Source organism: Nomascus leucogenys, chromosome 8 (genome assembly GCF_006542625.1).
Source record: "Nomascus leucogenys isolate Asia chromosome 8, Asia_NLE_v1, whole genome shotgun sequence".
NCBI classification, from domain to species: domain Eukaryota; kingdom Metazoa; phylum Chordata; class Mammalia; order Primates; family Hylobatidae; genus Nomascus; species Nomascus leucogenys.
In genome coordinates this window covers 385,053-401,986 of record NC_044388.1, presented here as the reverse complement: position 1 = coordinate 401,986, position 16,934 = coordinate 385,053, and the positions used below count along the sequence as shown (strand labels likewise).

Sequence of the window (16,934 nt, the reverse complement as noted above, 5' to 3'; positions counted from 1 at the left end):
AATAGGTATTTGGTTAAATAAAATTAAATTTTGGCCAGGCACAGTGGCTCACTCCTGTAATCCTGGCACTTTGGGAGGCTGAGGTGGGCAGATCACTTGAGGCCAGATCACTTGAGGCTGAGGCAGGAGAATAGCTTGAACCTGGGAGGCGGAGGTTTCAGCAAGCCAAGATTGCACCACTGCACTTCAGCCTGGGTGACAGAGCGAGTCTCTGTCTCAAAAAAAAAAATTATATAAAATTAAATTTTATTGTAAAATACATAAAACCTCTTTCCTAATGTGAAGGCCTAATGTACCAGGTAGTGTCAGCACCCAGCATTGACCTAAGGCAAAATTATGAATTCAGTGTAGTTTAGCTTGCTGTGGGAAGTGAAGCAGTGACCCCTTGCAGGTGTGGAACAACCCTAAAATGGGTGGCTAAGCCGCAGTACCTAATCTAAATGCATGTTAATTAAGTTAAACATTGTAGTTACTATGTGCAAAGCACTCTAGGAGATATAAGGATGAATCAGTCAGTGTGCCCTTAAGGAGTTTGTAGTTGGTTAAAAATGAGAGAACATGTATATAAAGAACTTGTAAAAAGTAGAGCGTAGGCCGGGTACAGTGACTCACGCCTATAATCTCAGCACTTTCGGAGGCCAAGGCGGGAGGATTGCTTTAGCCCAGGAATTTGAGACCAGCCTGGGCAACATGGCGAAACCCCATATCTACAAAAAATATAAAAATTAGCCAGGCGTGGTATGGCACATACCGCGTGGTGTGGCACGTACCTATAGTTCCAGCTACTCGGGAGGCTGAGGTGAGAGGATCACTTGAGCCCAGGAGGTTGAGGCTGTAGTGAGTGATTGCACTATTGCACTCCAGCCCAGGCAACAGAGTGAGACCCTGTCTTGAAGAAAAAAATAAAAAATAAAGTAGAGCATAAATATTCTGAAAGCGGGTTTGGTGCTATGGAAAGATTAAGGAAGTTAGTAGAGGAAGAAGCAGAAGGGCTGGATCATGGAGAACTGAGAGGATTTCCCCAGCTGAAAATGGAGCGTGCACTGGAAGCAGAGGAAATAAAGACCTGCGGCAGGGTGGCTGCATGGTAGGGTGTATGAGAAAACAGTGAAAGATAAAGTAGAATAAGTAAGTTAGAGTCAAAGCTGGGAGGGTCTTGAATGCCATTTTTAGGACGGTGTGATAGTGTTAAAGGTGACTGTGGCATTTAGCAAAGGGGCCATGAGTACCTGAGTCCTGTGTTGTCCTGGCCATATTTCTCCCCAGTGATGCCGTCAAGAGAGATATATGTGCCCAAGGCACCGGTTATTAACACCTGGGCTTGTACCCTGAACCTCAGTGTTCTATGTTACGCTTGCCTTCAAACATGTTTTTCGTGTGCAGATCAACCAGTCCAAAGCCCACATTCCCAACTACCTCCTTTATCTAACTCACTCACTAAGCCAATATTTCCCTGCCCTAAATCACCCCAGAGCCAGATACCAGACAAGTAGTTACCCCTCTGTAGGCCAGAGCCTTCCAAAATTATTCAAACTCCCCAATCCTAAACTTGCTCAGACTTACCTATCCTGCCTCATCCCTTCCTTCCTGAGGAAACCACAGGCTCAGGCTAAACTTTCCCCCTCACTCCTTCTGTCTCCTGACCGACACTTATATTTCCCCATGTGGCCCTTCATGGCATGGCAAGCCCACTCCTCTTGGGAACCGAAGTAACGAACTCTTTTTTCAAAGGCAGTTGCCTCTGTGTCTGTCACCTTACCATGATCTGATTAAAACGAAATCCCAAGTACACTTGAAGACACCATCTTCTGGCCAGCCACGTGGTTTAGAGCAGTGTTTCTCAAGTTACCTGTGGCAAAGGACTTGTTTCTATTTTTCCCAATTCTTCATGAACTGATACTATTGTAAAATATAGCAACAATCAATTTCTAGAAAAATCATCACATTCTTAGATGTTATGACTGTGTCTAATTGTTACAAAAGTTTCTAAATGCCCCTCTCAGTTTCCTTACTTGTCTCATTGCAGACCAATAGCAAGTCATGTACTAGCTGCCTGTGAATCACACCGAGTAGAGCTGGTTCAGGGGAATGAATCAGTGATTCAGTGGGGGTGCCCAAACATGTATGTATGAAGAATAGTAAGCTTACCAATCCAGCAACATGGAAGAAGGACGTGCAAGGGCTTCCTCTGTTATGTGCTCCTCTACCACACAGCGTATGTGTCCTTTTAACACACAGTGACTCTACTCATAAATGAGGCTCAGTCAACATTCTGGAATCTAACCAATGTAGCTCCTTCTCTCTGGTACAAGGATGAGGCAGAAGAACAAAATAAGTCAGGGTGATCCTGTTTTCTAGAGACCTATATATAGCATATGGCGTGTATCTAACAATGACATTTATGTAAAATTATCTACGATTAGTGCTTTTCTTGATGTGGTCCCAGTGATCAAATTCATTTATTGTCTTAGAAGTTCATGGGTTGCTTAAAGCCAAAGCAGGAAAAGCCTATATAACACGTGAAAGACACAAGTGAGAGAATGGAATATGCAACTAGAATTATCCAAAGAAAATATACCAATCTGGGGACAGGGGCTTTGTACATTACACAAAGAGACAGGAACTAAAGTATAGAACCAGAAATGGAATTGTAGCCAACAAAAAGGTAAGGGCAGAAATGTTAAAGAGGAGTCCCGTAGCCCTTCCAGTGTTAACATCAAAAGTGTTAACAGGCTGGGTGCGGTGCCTCACTCCTGTAATCCCAGCACTTTGGGAGGCCAAGGCAGGAGGATCACTTGAACCCAGGAGTTCAAGATCAGCCTGGGCAACATAGAGACCCCATCTCTATTAAAAAAAATTTTCTTTAATTAGCCAGGCATGGTGGCACACGCCTGTAGTCCTAGCTACTTGGAAGGCTGAGGCAGGAGGATGCCTTGAGCCCGGGGGTTTGAGGCATATTCTGTTTTACATATTTCTGTTACGAGTGAAACAGAATTATAACTGGGGATGTTGAGATGTTTTCATTTCAGGAGATTGTTGCCCTTGCAATACATACTGATACATTTATTAACAGTGAAAAATGGGATCATGCTGTTTCAAATGAAAATAAATCCAATTTAGCCAACTGCGCTGACATTGAGGACTGACTGCTCATTAGATCGTGTGGTTGAACATTTTCATAAATGAGCTAAATCTGTGACTTTAAGGTAGATTTTGATGAAAATATATTTAAATCATGTGATAAGATAAAATCATATTAAAAATAAATGTTGGCAGTGATGGAAAGACATTAATAATATTTTGATTATTTCAATCATCCGTTGGGTTAAAGGAGCTCCCTTTAAGTACAAGAGTAACTCTTGAGAATAACCCACATAATTATTAGTAAATAATAAAGCTTTTTGATGTCCTCAGAAATCAAGAAAGGGAATGTGTGTAGGTAACAAATCTTTTGACAAATTGAGTTTTCAGTTCTTTGCTTTCAATAAAATTGAAAAAAGACTTAATTGCCAGCCGATAGATTATTACAATAAATTTTGCTGATAGTTTGCTATATATTTTTGGTATATAACTTGGAAGGAGTCCAAAGAATTGAGTGACGTTACTATAACAAAGTTCTTCCATTCCAAGATAATATTTATGTGAAAAAGGTTTTAGCACATAAAATCGATTATTAGAAAGGTGGGGAGGATTGATGTTGAGCCATGTCTCATTCTAATAATAAGTAGTACTACCAACAAATATTTAAACACCAATTGAAAAGAACATCTCAGCCATCTTATTAAGAAATGCATTTTAAGACAATTTTCTTTCTTAAGCCTATTACCTGTAAAATGTGTAATATATTCGTATAGCTTGATCAGTTGTATTCATAAGAATATTAATACAAACTCAATCCAGGAGAATTTTTTAAATGTCTTAGAGATTCATGGTCATAGAAAATTTTTTAATAGTAAGTACAGTTTATTTATAATTTTTAATATAATTTGTTGGAATTGTAGCCAACAAAAAGATAAGGGCAGAAATGTTAAAGAGGAGCCCCATGGCCCTTCCAGTGTTAACATCAAAAGTGTTAACAGGCTGGGTGCGGTGCCTCACTCCTGTAATCCCAGCACTTTGGGAGGCCAAGGCAGGAGGATCACTTGAACCCAGGAGTTCGAGATCAGCCTGGGCAACATAGAGAAGTAAATTCAGGGGTGAGCAGTAAAATACATTAAAACATAAAATGTACATTCACATAAAATTCTCTAGGGAATATGGAAAGGAAGTATGAAATTGAAGGAGAAGAATAAATAAGAAAAAAATTATGCTAAAGAATTCTTTAAGTAAATTTCTTTACCACAAACTTTACGGTAAAGAAGAGTTTTATTTAAAAACATCAGTGCCGGACATTATATAACTTACAGCTGTTTGGGAATTATATACTTTACAACTATGTAAACTTTTGATGAAAAAAATATGTTTAAAATGGGTTGGATGGAATACTATGCAGCCATAAAAAGGATGAGTTCATGTCCTTTGTAGGGACATGGATGAAGCTGGAAACCATCATTCTGAGCAAACTATCACAAGGACAGAAAACGAAATACTGCATGTTCTCACTGATAGGTAGAAGGTGAACAATGAGAACACTTGGACACAGGGTGGGGAACAATACATACCGGGGCCCGAGGTGGGGTTGGGGGAGGGGGGAGGGATAGCATTAGGAGAAATACCTAATGTAAATGATGAGTTAATGGGTACAGCACCCCAACATGGCACATGTATACATATGTAACAAACCTGCACATTGTGCACATGTACCCTGGAACTTAAAATATAATAATAATAAAAGAAAAGGAAAAATAAATAAATACATAAATAAAATGGGATGGGAGGGGGCATACATAATTTTCAACTGAACTAAAAGGCTTGAAGGCCACTGTTGGAGTAGTAGTTTACCAGGACATGTACTTGGAGAGAATGGCAAATGATACAAGCACGTTTTAAATTCTGTCTTTTTGGCCGGGAGTGGTGGCTCATGCCTGTAATCCCAGCACTTTGGGAGGCCAAGGCGGGTGGATCACCTGAGGTCAGGAGTTTGAGACCAGCCTGGCCAACATGGTGAAACCCCATCTGTACTAAAAATACAAAAATTAGCCAGGGCGTGATGGTGGACACCTGTGATCCCAGCTACTCAGGAGGCTGAGGCGGGAGAATCTCTTGAACCCAGGAGTTGGAGGTTGCAGTGAGCCAAGATAGCGCCACCGCACTCCAGCCTGGGCCACAAGAGCAAAACTCCATCTCGAAAAATAATAATAATAATATATATAATATTTATTTATTGTTATATATATATGATAATAAATAAATTCTATCTTTTTGCCCAGTGTGGCATAGTCTAACTTAAGTTAAAGACACCTCCTCTGAGCCCATGGTAAAAAGAGATACACAGCCATGTGCTTCCCCCCCTGGATAATTTGCGTATAACATGAGATAAAAGCATCTTAGGGATGCGTGCAAGAACAGTGAGTGGGTAGACGTTTTGAATCCGTAACTGGTCAAGCACAGGTGAGTAACAATGGGTGATGAACTGTAGCAGTCAACATGCAGAAGTGCTTTCCGGAAACACTTGTGTTCTGATCACAGGACTGCAAGGGTGGGGCCGGCTGGGAACCTAACCACTTTCCTCAGTGTAAAGGTCCACTCCCGTCTCATTTCCCCCTCCCTCTCTCTTTCCCTTTCTGCCCCTGCAGTCACTGCTCAGCATCCCAGGCTCGCCCTTCCTCTCCCGCCACAACAGCAAAAGCAGCATCTTCAGTTTCAGGGGACCTGGGCGGTTCCGAGACCCGGGCTCCGAGAATGAGTTCGCGGATGATGAGCACAGCACGGTGGAGGAGAGCGAGGGCCGCCGGGACTCCCTCTTCATTCCCATCCGGGCCCGCGAGCGCCGGAGCAGCTACAGCGGCTACAGCGGCTACAGCCAGGGCAGCCGCTCCTCGCGCATCTTCCCCAGCCTGCGGCGCAGCGTGAAGCGCAACAGCACGGTGGACTGCAACGGCGTGGTGTCCCTCATCGGCGGCCCCGGCTCCCACATCGGCGGGCGTCTCCTGCCAGAGGTGAAAATTGATAAGGCAGCTACCGATGACAGTGTAAGGAAGAACACAAATAGATCGAGGCTAGGCATGGCAGTCTCCCCCGCCCCTTCCCCTCCTCTTTTCCTGCTCTGCCCATCCCACTTGGTCTGTCTGGACCCCTCTCCTGTTAAGACCCCAGCCATTTCTGTGTTCTTCCTGGTCTATTTCTATTTCTCTCTTCAGTCTTCCCCCTATTACTCGCCCTGTCTTCTCCTTTCCTTTATTCTTGGCTCCATTTTCCCCATCTTCCCTCCTTGTTTCTGACATTCCTTCTCCCCTATCAACTCCTTCCTTTATTTTACCGTTTTCTTTCTCTCCATCTTTATCTTTGCTGGTCTGTGTGCTTGTGTTTCCCTCCTCCCACCTGCTTTGACTGAATGCCTCTGGCCCCGGAGCCTGCCCGGATGGAATGAGAATGCCATCAAGCCACCACCAATGACCAAGTCTCAGCCGGTTTGGAACTACCATTGCTTCTCTTCCCCCATGTCTTCTACCCTCCTAGGGAAACAGCTTGGAATTTAGAGATCTTATCCTTTAAATTTCAAAAAAGTAATTGAGTTTTGAATAATGTTCTAAGTCTCCTCTGCAAGAATGAGATGCGCTTTTTCTAAAGAGGAATGCTCATGTGATGTCAGGTGCGAGGTGTGTGCCAGCAGAGCCAGGCAAGGAGAGGTTAAAGAGGCCAATAGGAAACTGGACCCAGACTGTTAAAAGGGATTGAAATTGAAATAAATCAAGGGAGGAAAAAGTGGGAGGTTGGGGCAAGAACACATTGTATATGGGGGAGGAAGGAAAAGGGAAGCAAAAGATGAATTTTAAATGTAATCAAATGTCAGGCTCTGGAGGAGTTGCATATAATAGCTTCACAAAATCAGTTATCTAGAGGTTTGAATAATGGTGCCCCTCTTTGGGAAGAGCCATCTCCTAACATTTCTTTAAATTCTAAGCTGTTTATATCTTTTTTATTTTTAAATTCTTATAACCTCAGTGATCCTAATCCTTCATACCTCTGATTTCTAACTTTCCTCAGTCCCTCTTCAGCTGGTATAAGCTCCTTGAGATAGCATGTTAGTCTATTTCGTTCTAATACTTTAGTTTCTTCTAACACAGCATGAAGATAGCCAATCCTTTAACTAGCATGATGCATGTATGGAGGAAAACTGGACAATCATGGATAAAGTTTATTGAATGTATAGATAAAATATCAAAAGGCAGTTTGTATGTGTTTGGGATTGTCTAGTCTTGCCCTTCCCTTTTATTTAAAAGCAAAATACAGCCGGGCACAGTGGCTCACACCTGTAATCCCAGCACTTTGGGAGGCCAAGGAAAGAGGATCACTTGAAACCAGGAGTTGGAGACCAGCTTGGCAACACAGTGAGACCCTGATTGTACAGAAAATAAAAATAAAAAACATTGGCCAGGCATGGTGGCATGTACCTCTATAGTCCCAGCTACTTGGGATGCTGAGGCAGGAGGATCACATGAGCCCAAGAGTTTGAGGCTACAGTGAGCTACGATCACCACATTTCAGCCTGAGTGACAGAGTGAGACTCTATCAAAAATAAAATAAAGCAAAAATACTCTCCCCCTTACGTTTGTATAGCTTTTTATAAAGCTACAAATTACTCTTACATGCATTATTTAATTTGTCCTAAATAAAAATTCTGGGCTGGGTGTGGTGGCTCACGCCTGTAATCCCAGCACCTTGGGAGGCCAAGGCAGGTGGATTGCTTGAGGCCAGGAGTTCGAGACAAGCCCGGCCAACGTGGTTTGAAACCCATCTCTACTACAAATACAAAAGATTAGCTGGATGTAGGAGGCTGAGGCAGGAGAATCGCTTGAACCTGGGAGGGGGAGGTTGCAGTAAGCCAAGATTGCACCATGCACTCCAGCCTGGGCAACAGGGTGAGACTCCATCTTAAAAAAAAAAAAAATCTGTAAGGGTGACTAAGTGAAGATTAATATTTCTGTTTTTGAGACGGGGAGAAGGTTCAGAGAATTTGTGTTCCTTTGGGTCTTACAGCTCATCACTGATAGAGCCAGAATCTCAGATCCCTCAGAGACCCTAATCTTCCACGTGCCAGTTAATTTTAATTTGTTCTCTGCCTAGACACTTGGCTGTTGCTCTTCTAGACACTTATTTAAGATCAGCAACAGTAAGAACAATAATAATCCTCTGGTTTCTCTTTAGATTGTATAAATCTTTCACTTTTTACAACAATAATAAACAATAATACAGGCACGGTGGCTCATGCCTGTAATCCCAGCACTTTAGGACGCTGAGGTGGGCAGATCACCTGAGGTCTGGAGTTTGAGACCACCCTGGCCAACATGGCAAAACCTCTGTCTCTACTAAAAATACAAAAATTAGCCAGGCATGGTGGTACGTGCTTGTAATCCCAGCTTCTCAGGAAGCCAAGGCACGAGAATCGCTTGAACCTGGGAGGCAGAGGCTGTAATGAGCCAAGATTGCGCCATTGCACTCCAGCCTAGGCAAGAAGAGCAACACTCTTGTCTCAAAAAAGGAAAAAAAAAGCAACAGTGGCTCCAGATAGTTGACCAAAATAAATGTTATAGATACTTATCTTTACATTTAATTTTTATTTGACTGTCACTAATTCTATAGGGATAAATTTTGGGCTCCACAATTAGATAATTATGTTCTCTGAAAAAACAAGAGATAATATCAGTGGCAAATGAAGGATGGATCAACATGGGCAGTAGAGTTGGGGCAATTCAAATGTTTAGAACCAAATTGAATTTTGATATACTGGCAGTTTTTAAAAATATTTAAGCCAAATAATGCAGCTTGCCTTTTCTCTGAACAAAAAGGTATTAGAGAAGGTATTCAGGAAGAAGGAGCTTAAACTTCAGCTGAAGAGAGATGATCAGGTTTGGGGGTTTTGTTTTTGTTTTTTTAGCACCTTCTGTTACACTGTGTGGGAGAAAAAATTGAGAGTCAGTTAAGCAGATGGCTGTGGAATGTAAGGCTTTCTGTACTGCTTTACACTGTGGTCTGTAAAGGTCTGCATTTGGGTTTTGGGGGACCTACATACCCAGCACCCTATAAACACTTAGGAGGTTCTCTGTAGTGACCTCAAGTGAGGATGGTGACAGACTTGAGAATTCCCAAGGCCAGGAGGTCACGGTGAAAAGAAGATGAGTTAGGCAAGACCATATCATTCCCAAGGGCCTCATAACTAGGAAAAACTATTTTTATTTCTGTATTTATTTATGTTATTAGAAGCCATAAAGAAACTGTTATGGCTAGTTGTTAACAGTGTGGGAAAATGTCTAAGTTACATTAATAGGCCCAAAGGAAGAAAACAGCAAAACAAGATGCATATAGTTTGTGTGGTATGATACCAAATTACATAAAGACAAACTACATAGAGAAAAGCGCTGACCAGCCAAAAGTTAGCAATAGTTGCCTTTGAGAAGAAATTATTAACTTTTTTCTTCCTTATACTTTTCTGTTTTTTCTGGTTTTCTCTGGTGAGCATAATGATTATAGCCATCATATATTGAGTTCTTATTATACTATGCTGAGCATTTTATATACATTATCTCATTTTATTCTTATAATCACTCTATTCAGTGGTGGTTTTATCCTATTAGCAGATGAGACTCAGAGCGCTCTAGTGACTTGGGGAATTGGACCTTAAACCAAGGTCTTTCTGATACCAAAAGGAACTTCCTGACAGCTTAAATATTAGCTCCTTTAGAAAATGGGAAAAACAGTCACTTATCTTAGAAGGACACAGTATATTAAGACTTTTATATTATTCAGGATTATAAATTTAATTATAAATATTAAGAGATTCTAATTGTTTAATATCTCTTAAATTAACTAGAAGCCCAAGCCAGATGAAAATTAATACCTCTTTGGGCTAGGATGTAGTGATTGTTACTAGCAAACATTTTGGATGCATCCACAGCCAAAGATTAACCTGAGCAATTAGAATGCATTCAGTTGTGTATACTCATGCTTCATAGAGTGGCATAGGAGCCACTGATAGTGCACGCACTGATCTCACACAATATTCCTGCTTAGGCTATGCCAAATCTATATTTTTTTCCTTCAGGCTTAAATTAAGAAATAGGCTGTAAGAAAAAAAGACGTTCAGACGTCACTTCATTAGATAGTCTCATCAAAAATTATTTTATATCTTCATTAGTTATTCAGTTGTGGTTGAGTTTGAGATTTTTTGATCATTTTGGAATTTCACCTTTGCTTTTTGCTGAAGCAGAGGATAAAGGGACTTTTTCCTACGTCTCCATCTCTGAGCTGGGAAAGTAGGGGAGAATCATTTCTCTTCACTCATTGCCACTGGCAATCCAGAAATCACATGCAATTGAGAAATCATGTTGAGGCAGCTTGCAAATGTATAAGCATTATCCCATTTAATGCTCACAGCCCGGACCTTATGAAACAGATACTGCTATTGGCTGCATCTGACTGAAGAGGAAGCCAAGGCTTAGAGGAATAAAGTAACTTGTCCAAGATTGCACAGTAAGCAGTAGAGTTAGGACTGAATCCAAGCAATCTAACTCCAAAGCGTTTACCATTAACCATTACAATATACTAACTCTGAAGCCCAAGTTCTGTATTTGTGCATATGATCCTGGGAAATTCTCTAAGCCATTTTCTTCTCTGTAAAAAGAGATAAAGGGACCTCTGTTATAGGGCTATTGTGAAGATAAAATATAACATATATATATTATTCATATATAATATGCTTCATATATAAAGTGTGAAGCATATTATGTGGCTCATTCTTGCTGTTCAGAAAGCCAATTTTCTTTCCTTTTCTTAACACATTTTTGGCCCTGACAGCTCTGAGAAGTAAACAGTACCGAATTGTTTGACTTGGAGAAGGTGGGGCTCCTTCTAAAAATCCTTTGTTTGAGAAAGAGAAATTATTGTACAATTATTTTAAAGCAAAACACTATGCAAATATGAGAAAGGCTTGGGAAGGAGATTATGGCTAGGCTCTAAGAATACTTATAAAATGCTATAAATTTTAATTCCAAGAAAGGTGACTGGCTAATAAACATCCAGTTATGTATTTCCATGTGAAAACAATTTAGAATCAATAAGAAGTCAAGCTTCCTTGGGCAGATCTCTAGAAATGTGGGCAGAATCTGCCATCTGCAGCTATTGTAGGATATCTCTTTGAAAAGGACTGCTGTAATTTAGGAGGTTGGAAGCCAGTGGCTAAATGCCCCAATAAACAGCATTTGGGTTAAGAGAAATGGAACAAACTGGTACTGGGTTTAACTTTCAAAGAACTTACTTAAGGTTCTCAGTTGCTTCCTCAGTTACTGAAGGTTTTTCCTCCAAGGCTTCTTACAGGTTGAATTAAAAAAAGGCTCCTAACTTTAAAATGTTAATTATCCTCCCCACTCACCAACAACACAACACAAAACAAAAAAAAACCGTACACCTCCATTTGCAAAAACAAAAACAAAAAACACTGAAGAGATAGAGAAGGGGAGGGAAAGGGTATGTGATCTTTCCTCTGGCCCTTGGATCTCAACGTAGTTGAAGGAAGAAGCCCACTTCCCACTGCCAGGTGATGAGAATTGAGCAGCTGGGCCTGTAACAAAGGTACATCTCACAGAAGCCCAAGCAGAATTCTAGGTGGAAGCTGACTATGAGAAGCTGACAGTGAAGCTGCTTTACCTGGGAGAGAGGCTCCTCCAGATTTTATTCCCTTCAGTTGTCCGATTTAACATAAACAGTAGCTCACGCCTGTAATCCCAGCACTTTGGGAGGCCGAGGTGGGCGGATCATTTGAGGTCAGGAGTTTGAGACCAACCTGACCAACATGGTAAAACCCTGTCTACTAAAATACAAAAATTAACCAGGCATGGTTAATCTCAGCTACTCAAGAGGCTGAGGCAGGAGAATCCCTTGAACCTAGGAGGCAGAGGTTGCAGTGAGTGAAGATTGCACCACTGTACTCCAGTGTGGGTGACAGGGCGAGACCCTGTCTCAAAAAGAAAAAGAAAAAAGAAAAAGAAAAAGAAAGAATAGCCAAGAATCTAGCCTGGAAATCCCAGCTTTCAAAACCTCACTTAGGGAAGAGGGCCTGCTCACCCGTGTTGGTGTACCTTAACTTTAACAGATTAGATTTTCCTGGTAGTACAGATATATTGTTCTCTAGACACCATCTTAGCCCCCTCTCAGCACTTTTAGTGATGTCCTTCATAGACAATTTTAGTTTGTGTCATGTTAGTTAACACTGGTGAATATATGTTTGCCCTCGCTGTCTCCATGAATCAGCCTATTTTGATGAATACTATGAGACATCTACAAATGGACAATGACTAGACCATATATAAAAATAGAACATTGACCCATGACCTGCCCAAGAAACCATCCCCCTTATCTACAATAAAAAGTCCAAGAAGCCAGCCTGTTATAAGTCAAACTTGCAGGAAGCCAGGTTGCTGTTTCTGATGACAATCCAGGAAGCTAAGTAATAATTTCTGTAACAATAGTCCCCTAATGAGAGCCAGGCATGGTGGCCCTTACCTGTAATCCCAACACTTTGGGAGGCTGAGGCAGGAAAATTGCTTGAACCCAGGAGTTTGAGACTAGCCTGGGCAACATAGTGAGACCTCATCTCTACAAAAAAATTAAAAAATTAGCTGGGTGTGGTGTCATGCACCTGTAGTCCCAGCTACTTGGGAGGCTAAGATGGGAGGATCACTTGAGCCTGGGAGGTCAAGGCTGCAGTGAGCAGTGATCACTGTACTCCAGCCTGGGCAACAGAGGAAGACCCTGTTTCCCAAAAAAAAAAAAAAAAAAATTCCCAAATGGCCAGGACTTGATTGATAACTGACAGCTTTCCTTAATTTTTGTTCCCATTTTCAACTTAGGTTCAACCAGAGAGAGCCAAACATGCACCCCCCAACCCATCATACGAGATGTCCCACTTTTTATTACCTTGACTACAGCTTCCCCATGCCAACAGCCTCCAATCAAGCCACAGTTTCAAGCCTTCCCTTTTCTCACCTGTAAATCTTTGCCACTCCTCTGCCTGCCTTTGAGTTTCTGCCAAAACACAAATGGCAGTTATGGTGGCTGACTCCCTCAGTATAGCAAGGTCTAAATAGCCTTTGCTTTTCTCATTTGGTTGATCTTTATTTCCACAATACAGATAATATTTTATACATATTTTATACTCCATATTTTTGCATTCCATATTTCTTCTCAAAGGAATTCTGCATAATCAAATTGTGGTAGGACATTGGGTAAGCCTCACCCAAGAGTTAACCAAAGTTGTGGGTAAAAATGGAGAAGGAGTTATCTGAGCGATTGAGGATCATCCCCTAAACCCATCATTACCACAAGACTCTCCTAAAAAGTACTCTCCTACCCCTTTCTAATCAGTTCCTTCCACTTCAGGCAACCACTTCTGACTCGTATCACTATAGATAGATTTGTTTTCTTTTGTATGTGTAGACTCATACAATATGTATTTGTATTTGACTGCTTTCAATCAACAAGATATTTTTGTTTTTGAGACATATTCATGTTTTATATACCAGTAGTTCATTCCTTGTTATTGCTGAGTGGTATTTCATTGTATAAAGATACCCCAATTTGTTTATTCATTCTCCTGTTGGTAGACGTACAGGTTGCTTCCAGTTTGCAACTAGTGTGAATAAGCTTGCGATGAGCATTCTTATAAAACCCTTTTAGAACATAAACGTTTTCATTTATATTGGGTAGATACATCAAAGTGAAATTCCTGGGTCATATGATAAATGTATGTCTAATTTATAAGAAATTGCCAAACAGTTCCTCAGAATAGTTACACCATTTTTTTATCCTACCAACAATGTATTAGGGTTACACTTGCTCCACATCCTAGCCAAACTTGCTGTTGTTAGTCTTTGATTTTAGCATTTTAATGCATATAAAATGTTGTTTTATTGTACCATTAATTTGCATTTCCTGGTGACTAATTATCTTTTCCTATATGTTTGATTTCTCATACATCTTCTTTAATGAATTGTTTATTCAAATCTTTTGCCCATTTTTTGACTTTTTATTATTGATTTGTTAGTTTTTTATGTTCCAGATACAAGTCAGATATAAAAATGTTTAATGTTAATGAAGTTCAGTATATCAATTTTTTTCTTTTATGATATGGCTTTTTGCATCCTGTTCAAGGATGCCTGTCCCCAAGAACATGAAGATATTTTACTTCTATAAGTTTTATGGTTCTGAGTTTTACATTCAGGTCTCCAATTTATCTCAAATTAATTTTTGTGTGTGAAATGAGATAGAAGTCAACCTGGATAGATATCCAGTCTGTTAGCACCATTTGTTCAAGAGACTTTCCTTTCTCCATTGAAGTGACTTGGCACCTTAGACAAAAATCAGTTGATGTATATGTGTGGGTCTATTTCTGGACTCTGTTCTGTTCCCTTGATCTGTTTGTCTATGCTTATGCCAATATATATTTGTCTTGAGTATTGTAACTTTAATTCTTGAAATGAGGTAGTATAAGCCCTAAGAACAAAAAATAACATTTTTAAGATTATTAAGTAGCACCTCAAGAGATTATTTTCCTATTCTAGAGCCTTTGCATGTCCTTATAAAATTTTATTTAATTTTAAATTTTTGTGGGTACATAGTAAGTATATATATTTGTGAGGTACATGAGATACTTTGATACAGGCATGCAATGCTTAATGATCACATCATGAAAAATGGGATATCCATCCCCTCAAGCATTTCTTCTTTGTATTACAAACAATCCAGTTATATTCTTTTAGTTATTTTCAAATATAGAATTAAATTATTTTCACTATAGTCACCCTGTTGTACTATCAAATACTAGCTCTTATTCTTTCTTTCTAACAATTTTTTTTGTACCCATTAACTACCTCCACGTCCCTGCTACCCTGCCCCACTACCCTTCCCAGCCTTTGGTAACCATCCTTCTACTTTCTATCCCCAGGAGTTCAATTACATTGATTTTTAGATCCCACAGATAAGTGAAAACATGTGATATTTGTCTTTCTGTGCCTGGCTTATTTCACTTAATATAATGACTTTCAGTTCTATCCATGTCGTTGTAAATGACAGGATCTCAGTCTTTTTTTATGTCTGAATAGTACTGTATTGTGTATCAGTACCACATTTTCTTTCTCCATTCATCTGTTGATGGACACTTAGGTTGCTTCCAAATCTTGGCTGTTGTGTACAGTGCTGCAACAAACTTGGGAGTGCAGATAGTGCAGATATCTCTTTGATATACTGATTTCTTTTTTCTTTTTCTTCTTCTTCCTTTTTTTTGAGACAGTCTCACTCTGTGGCCCAGGCTGGAGTGCAATGGCACAATCTCGGCTCACTGCACTGTTACCTCTGCCACCTGGGTCCTATGTTGAAGCGATTCTCCTGGCTTAGCCTCCCAAGTAGCTGGAATTACAGGCATGTGTCACGATGCCCAGCTAATTTTCATATTTTTACTAGAGATGGGGTTTTACCATATTGGCCAGGCTGGTTTCAAACTGCTGACCTCCTGTGATCCACCCGCCTCAGCCTCCCAAAGTGCTGGGATTACAGGCATGAGCCACCACGCCCGACTGGATATATTGATTTCTTTTCTTTTGGGTATATACCCAGTAGTGGGATTCCAGATCGTAAGGTAGCTCTATTTTTAGTTTTTTGAGGAACTTCCAAACTCTTCTCCATAGTGGTTGTACTAATGTACATTCCCACCAAGAGTGTACAAGAATTCCCTTTTCTCCACATCCTCTCCAGCATTTATTATTGCTTATCTTTTGGTTAAAAGCCATTTTAACTGGTGTGAGATTATATCTCATTGTAGTCTTGATTTGCATTTCTCTGATGATCATGATGTTAGGCACCTTTTCATATACTTGTTTGCCATTTGTATGTCTTCTTTGGAGAAATGTCTATTCAAATCTCTTGCCAGTTTTTAAATTGGATTATTCTGTTTTTTCCTATAGAGTTCTTTGAGCTCCTTATATATTCTGGTTACTAATCTCTTGTCAGATGGATAGTTTTCAGATATTTTCTCCTATTCTTTGGGTTGTCTGTTCACTTTGTTGATTGTTTCCTTGCTGTGCAGAAGCTTTTTAACTTGATGTGATCCCATCTGTCCATTTTTGCTTTGGTTGGCTGTGCTTGTGGGGTATTACTCAAGAAATTTTTACCCAGACCAGTGTCCTGGAGAGTTTCTTCAATGTTTTCTTATGGTAGTTTCATAGTTTGAGGTCTTAGACTTACCTCTTTAATCCATTTTGATTTGATTTTTGTACATGGTGAAAGATAGGGGACTAGTTTCATTCTTCTGCTTATGGATATCCAATTTTGCCAGAACCATTTATTGATGAGACTGTCTTTTCTCCAGTGTTTATTCTTGGCACTTTTGTTGACAATAAGTTCACTGTAGGTATGTGGATTTGTTTCTGGGTTCTCTATTCTGTTCCATTGGTCTGTGTGTCTGTTTTTATGCCAGTACCATGCTGTTTTGGTTACTATAGCTCCGTTGTATAATTTAAAATCAAGTAATGTGATTCCTCCAGTTTTGTTCTTGTTGCTCAGGATTGCTTTGGCTGTTCTGGGTCTTTTGTGATTTTATATAAATTTTAGGATTTTTTTTGTTTGTTTCTGTGAAGAACACCATCGGTATTTTGATAGGGATTACATTGAATCTGTAGCTTGCTTTGACTAATATGGACATTTTAACAATATTGAACAATCCATGAACATGCAATATCTTTCCAGTTTTTTGCATCCTCTTCAATTTATTTCATCAGTGTTTTATA

The 16,934-nt window shown here is 40.1% G+C and overlaps 1 protein-coding gene across 5 annotated transcripts in view; it reads left to right on the top strand.

Moving 5' to 3' along the window:
• Positions 1-16,934, top strand: part of SCN8A (sodium voltage-gated channel alpha subunit 8) — a 218,581-nt gene that overhangs the window by 125,998 nt on the left and 75,649 nt on the right. For 3 of the 5 annotated variants that reach the window (XM_030816524.1, XM_030816526.1, XM_030816525.1), the window contains exon 12: positions 5,736-6,131. In XM_030816524.1, coding sequence (XP_030672384.1) covers positions 5,736-6,131 — 396 coding nt within the window. The remainder of the gene's footprint in view (positions 1-5,735; positions 6,132-16,934) is intronic. The other 2 variants (XM_030816527.1, XM_030816528.1) reach the window with 1 other exon arrangement.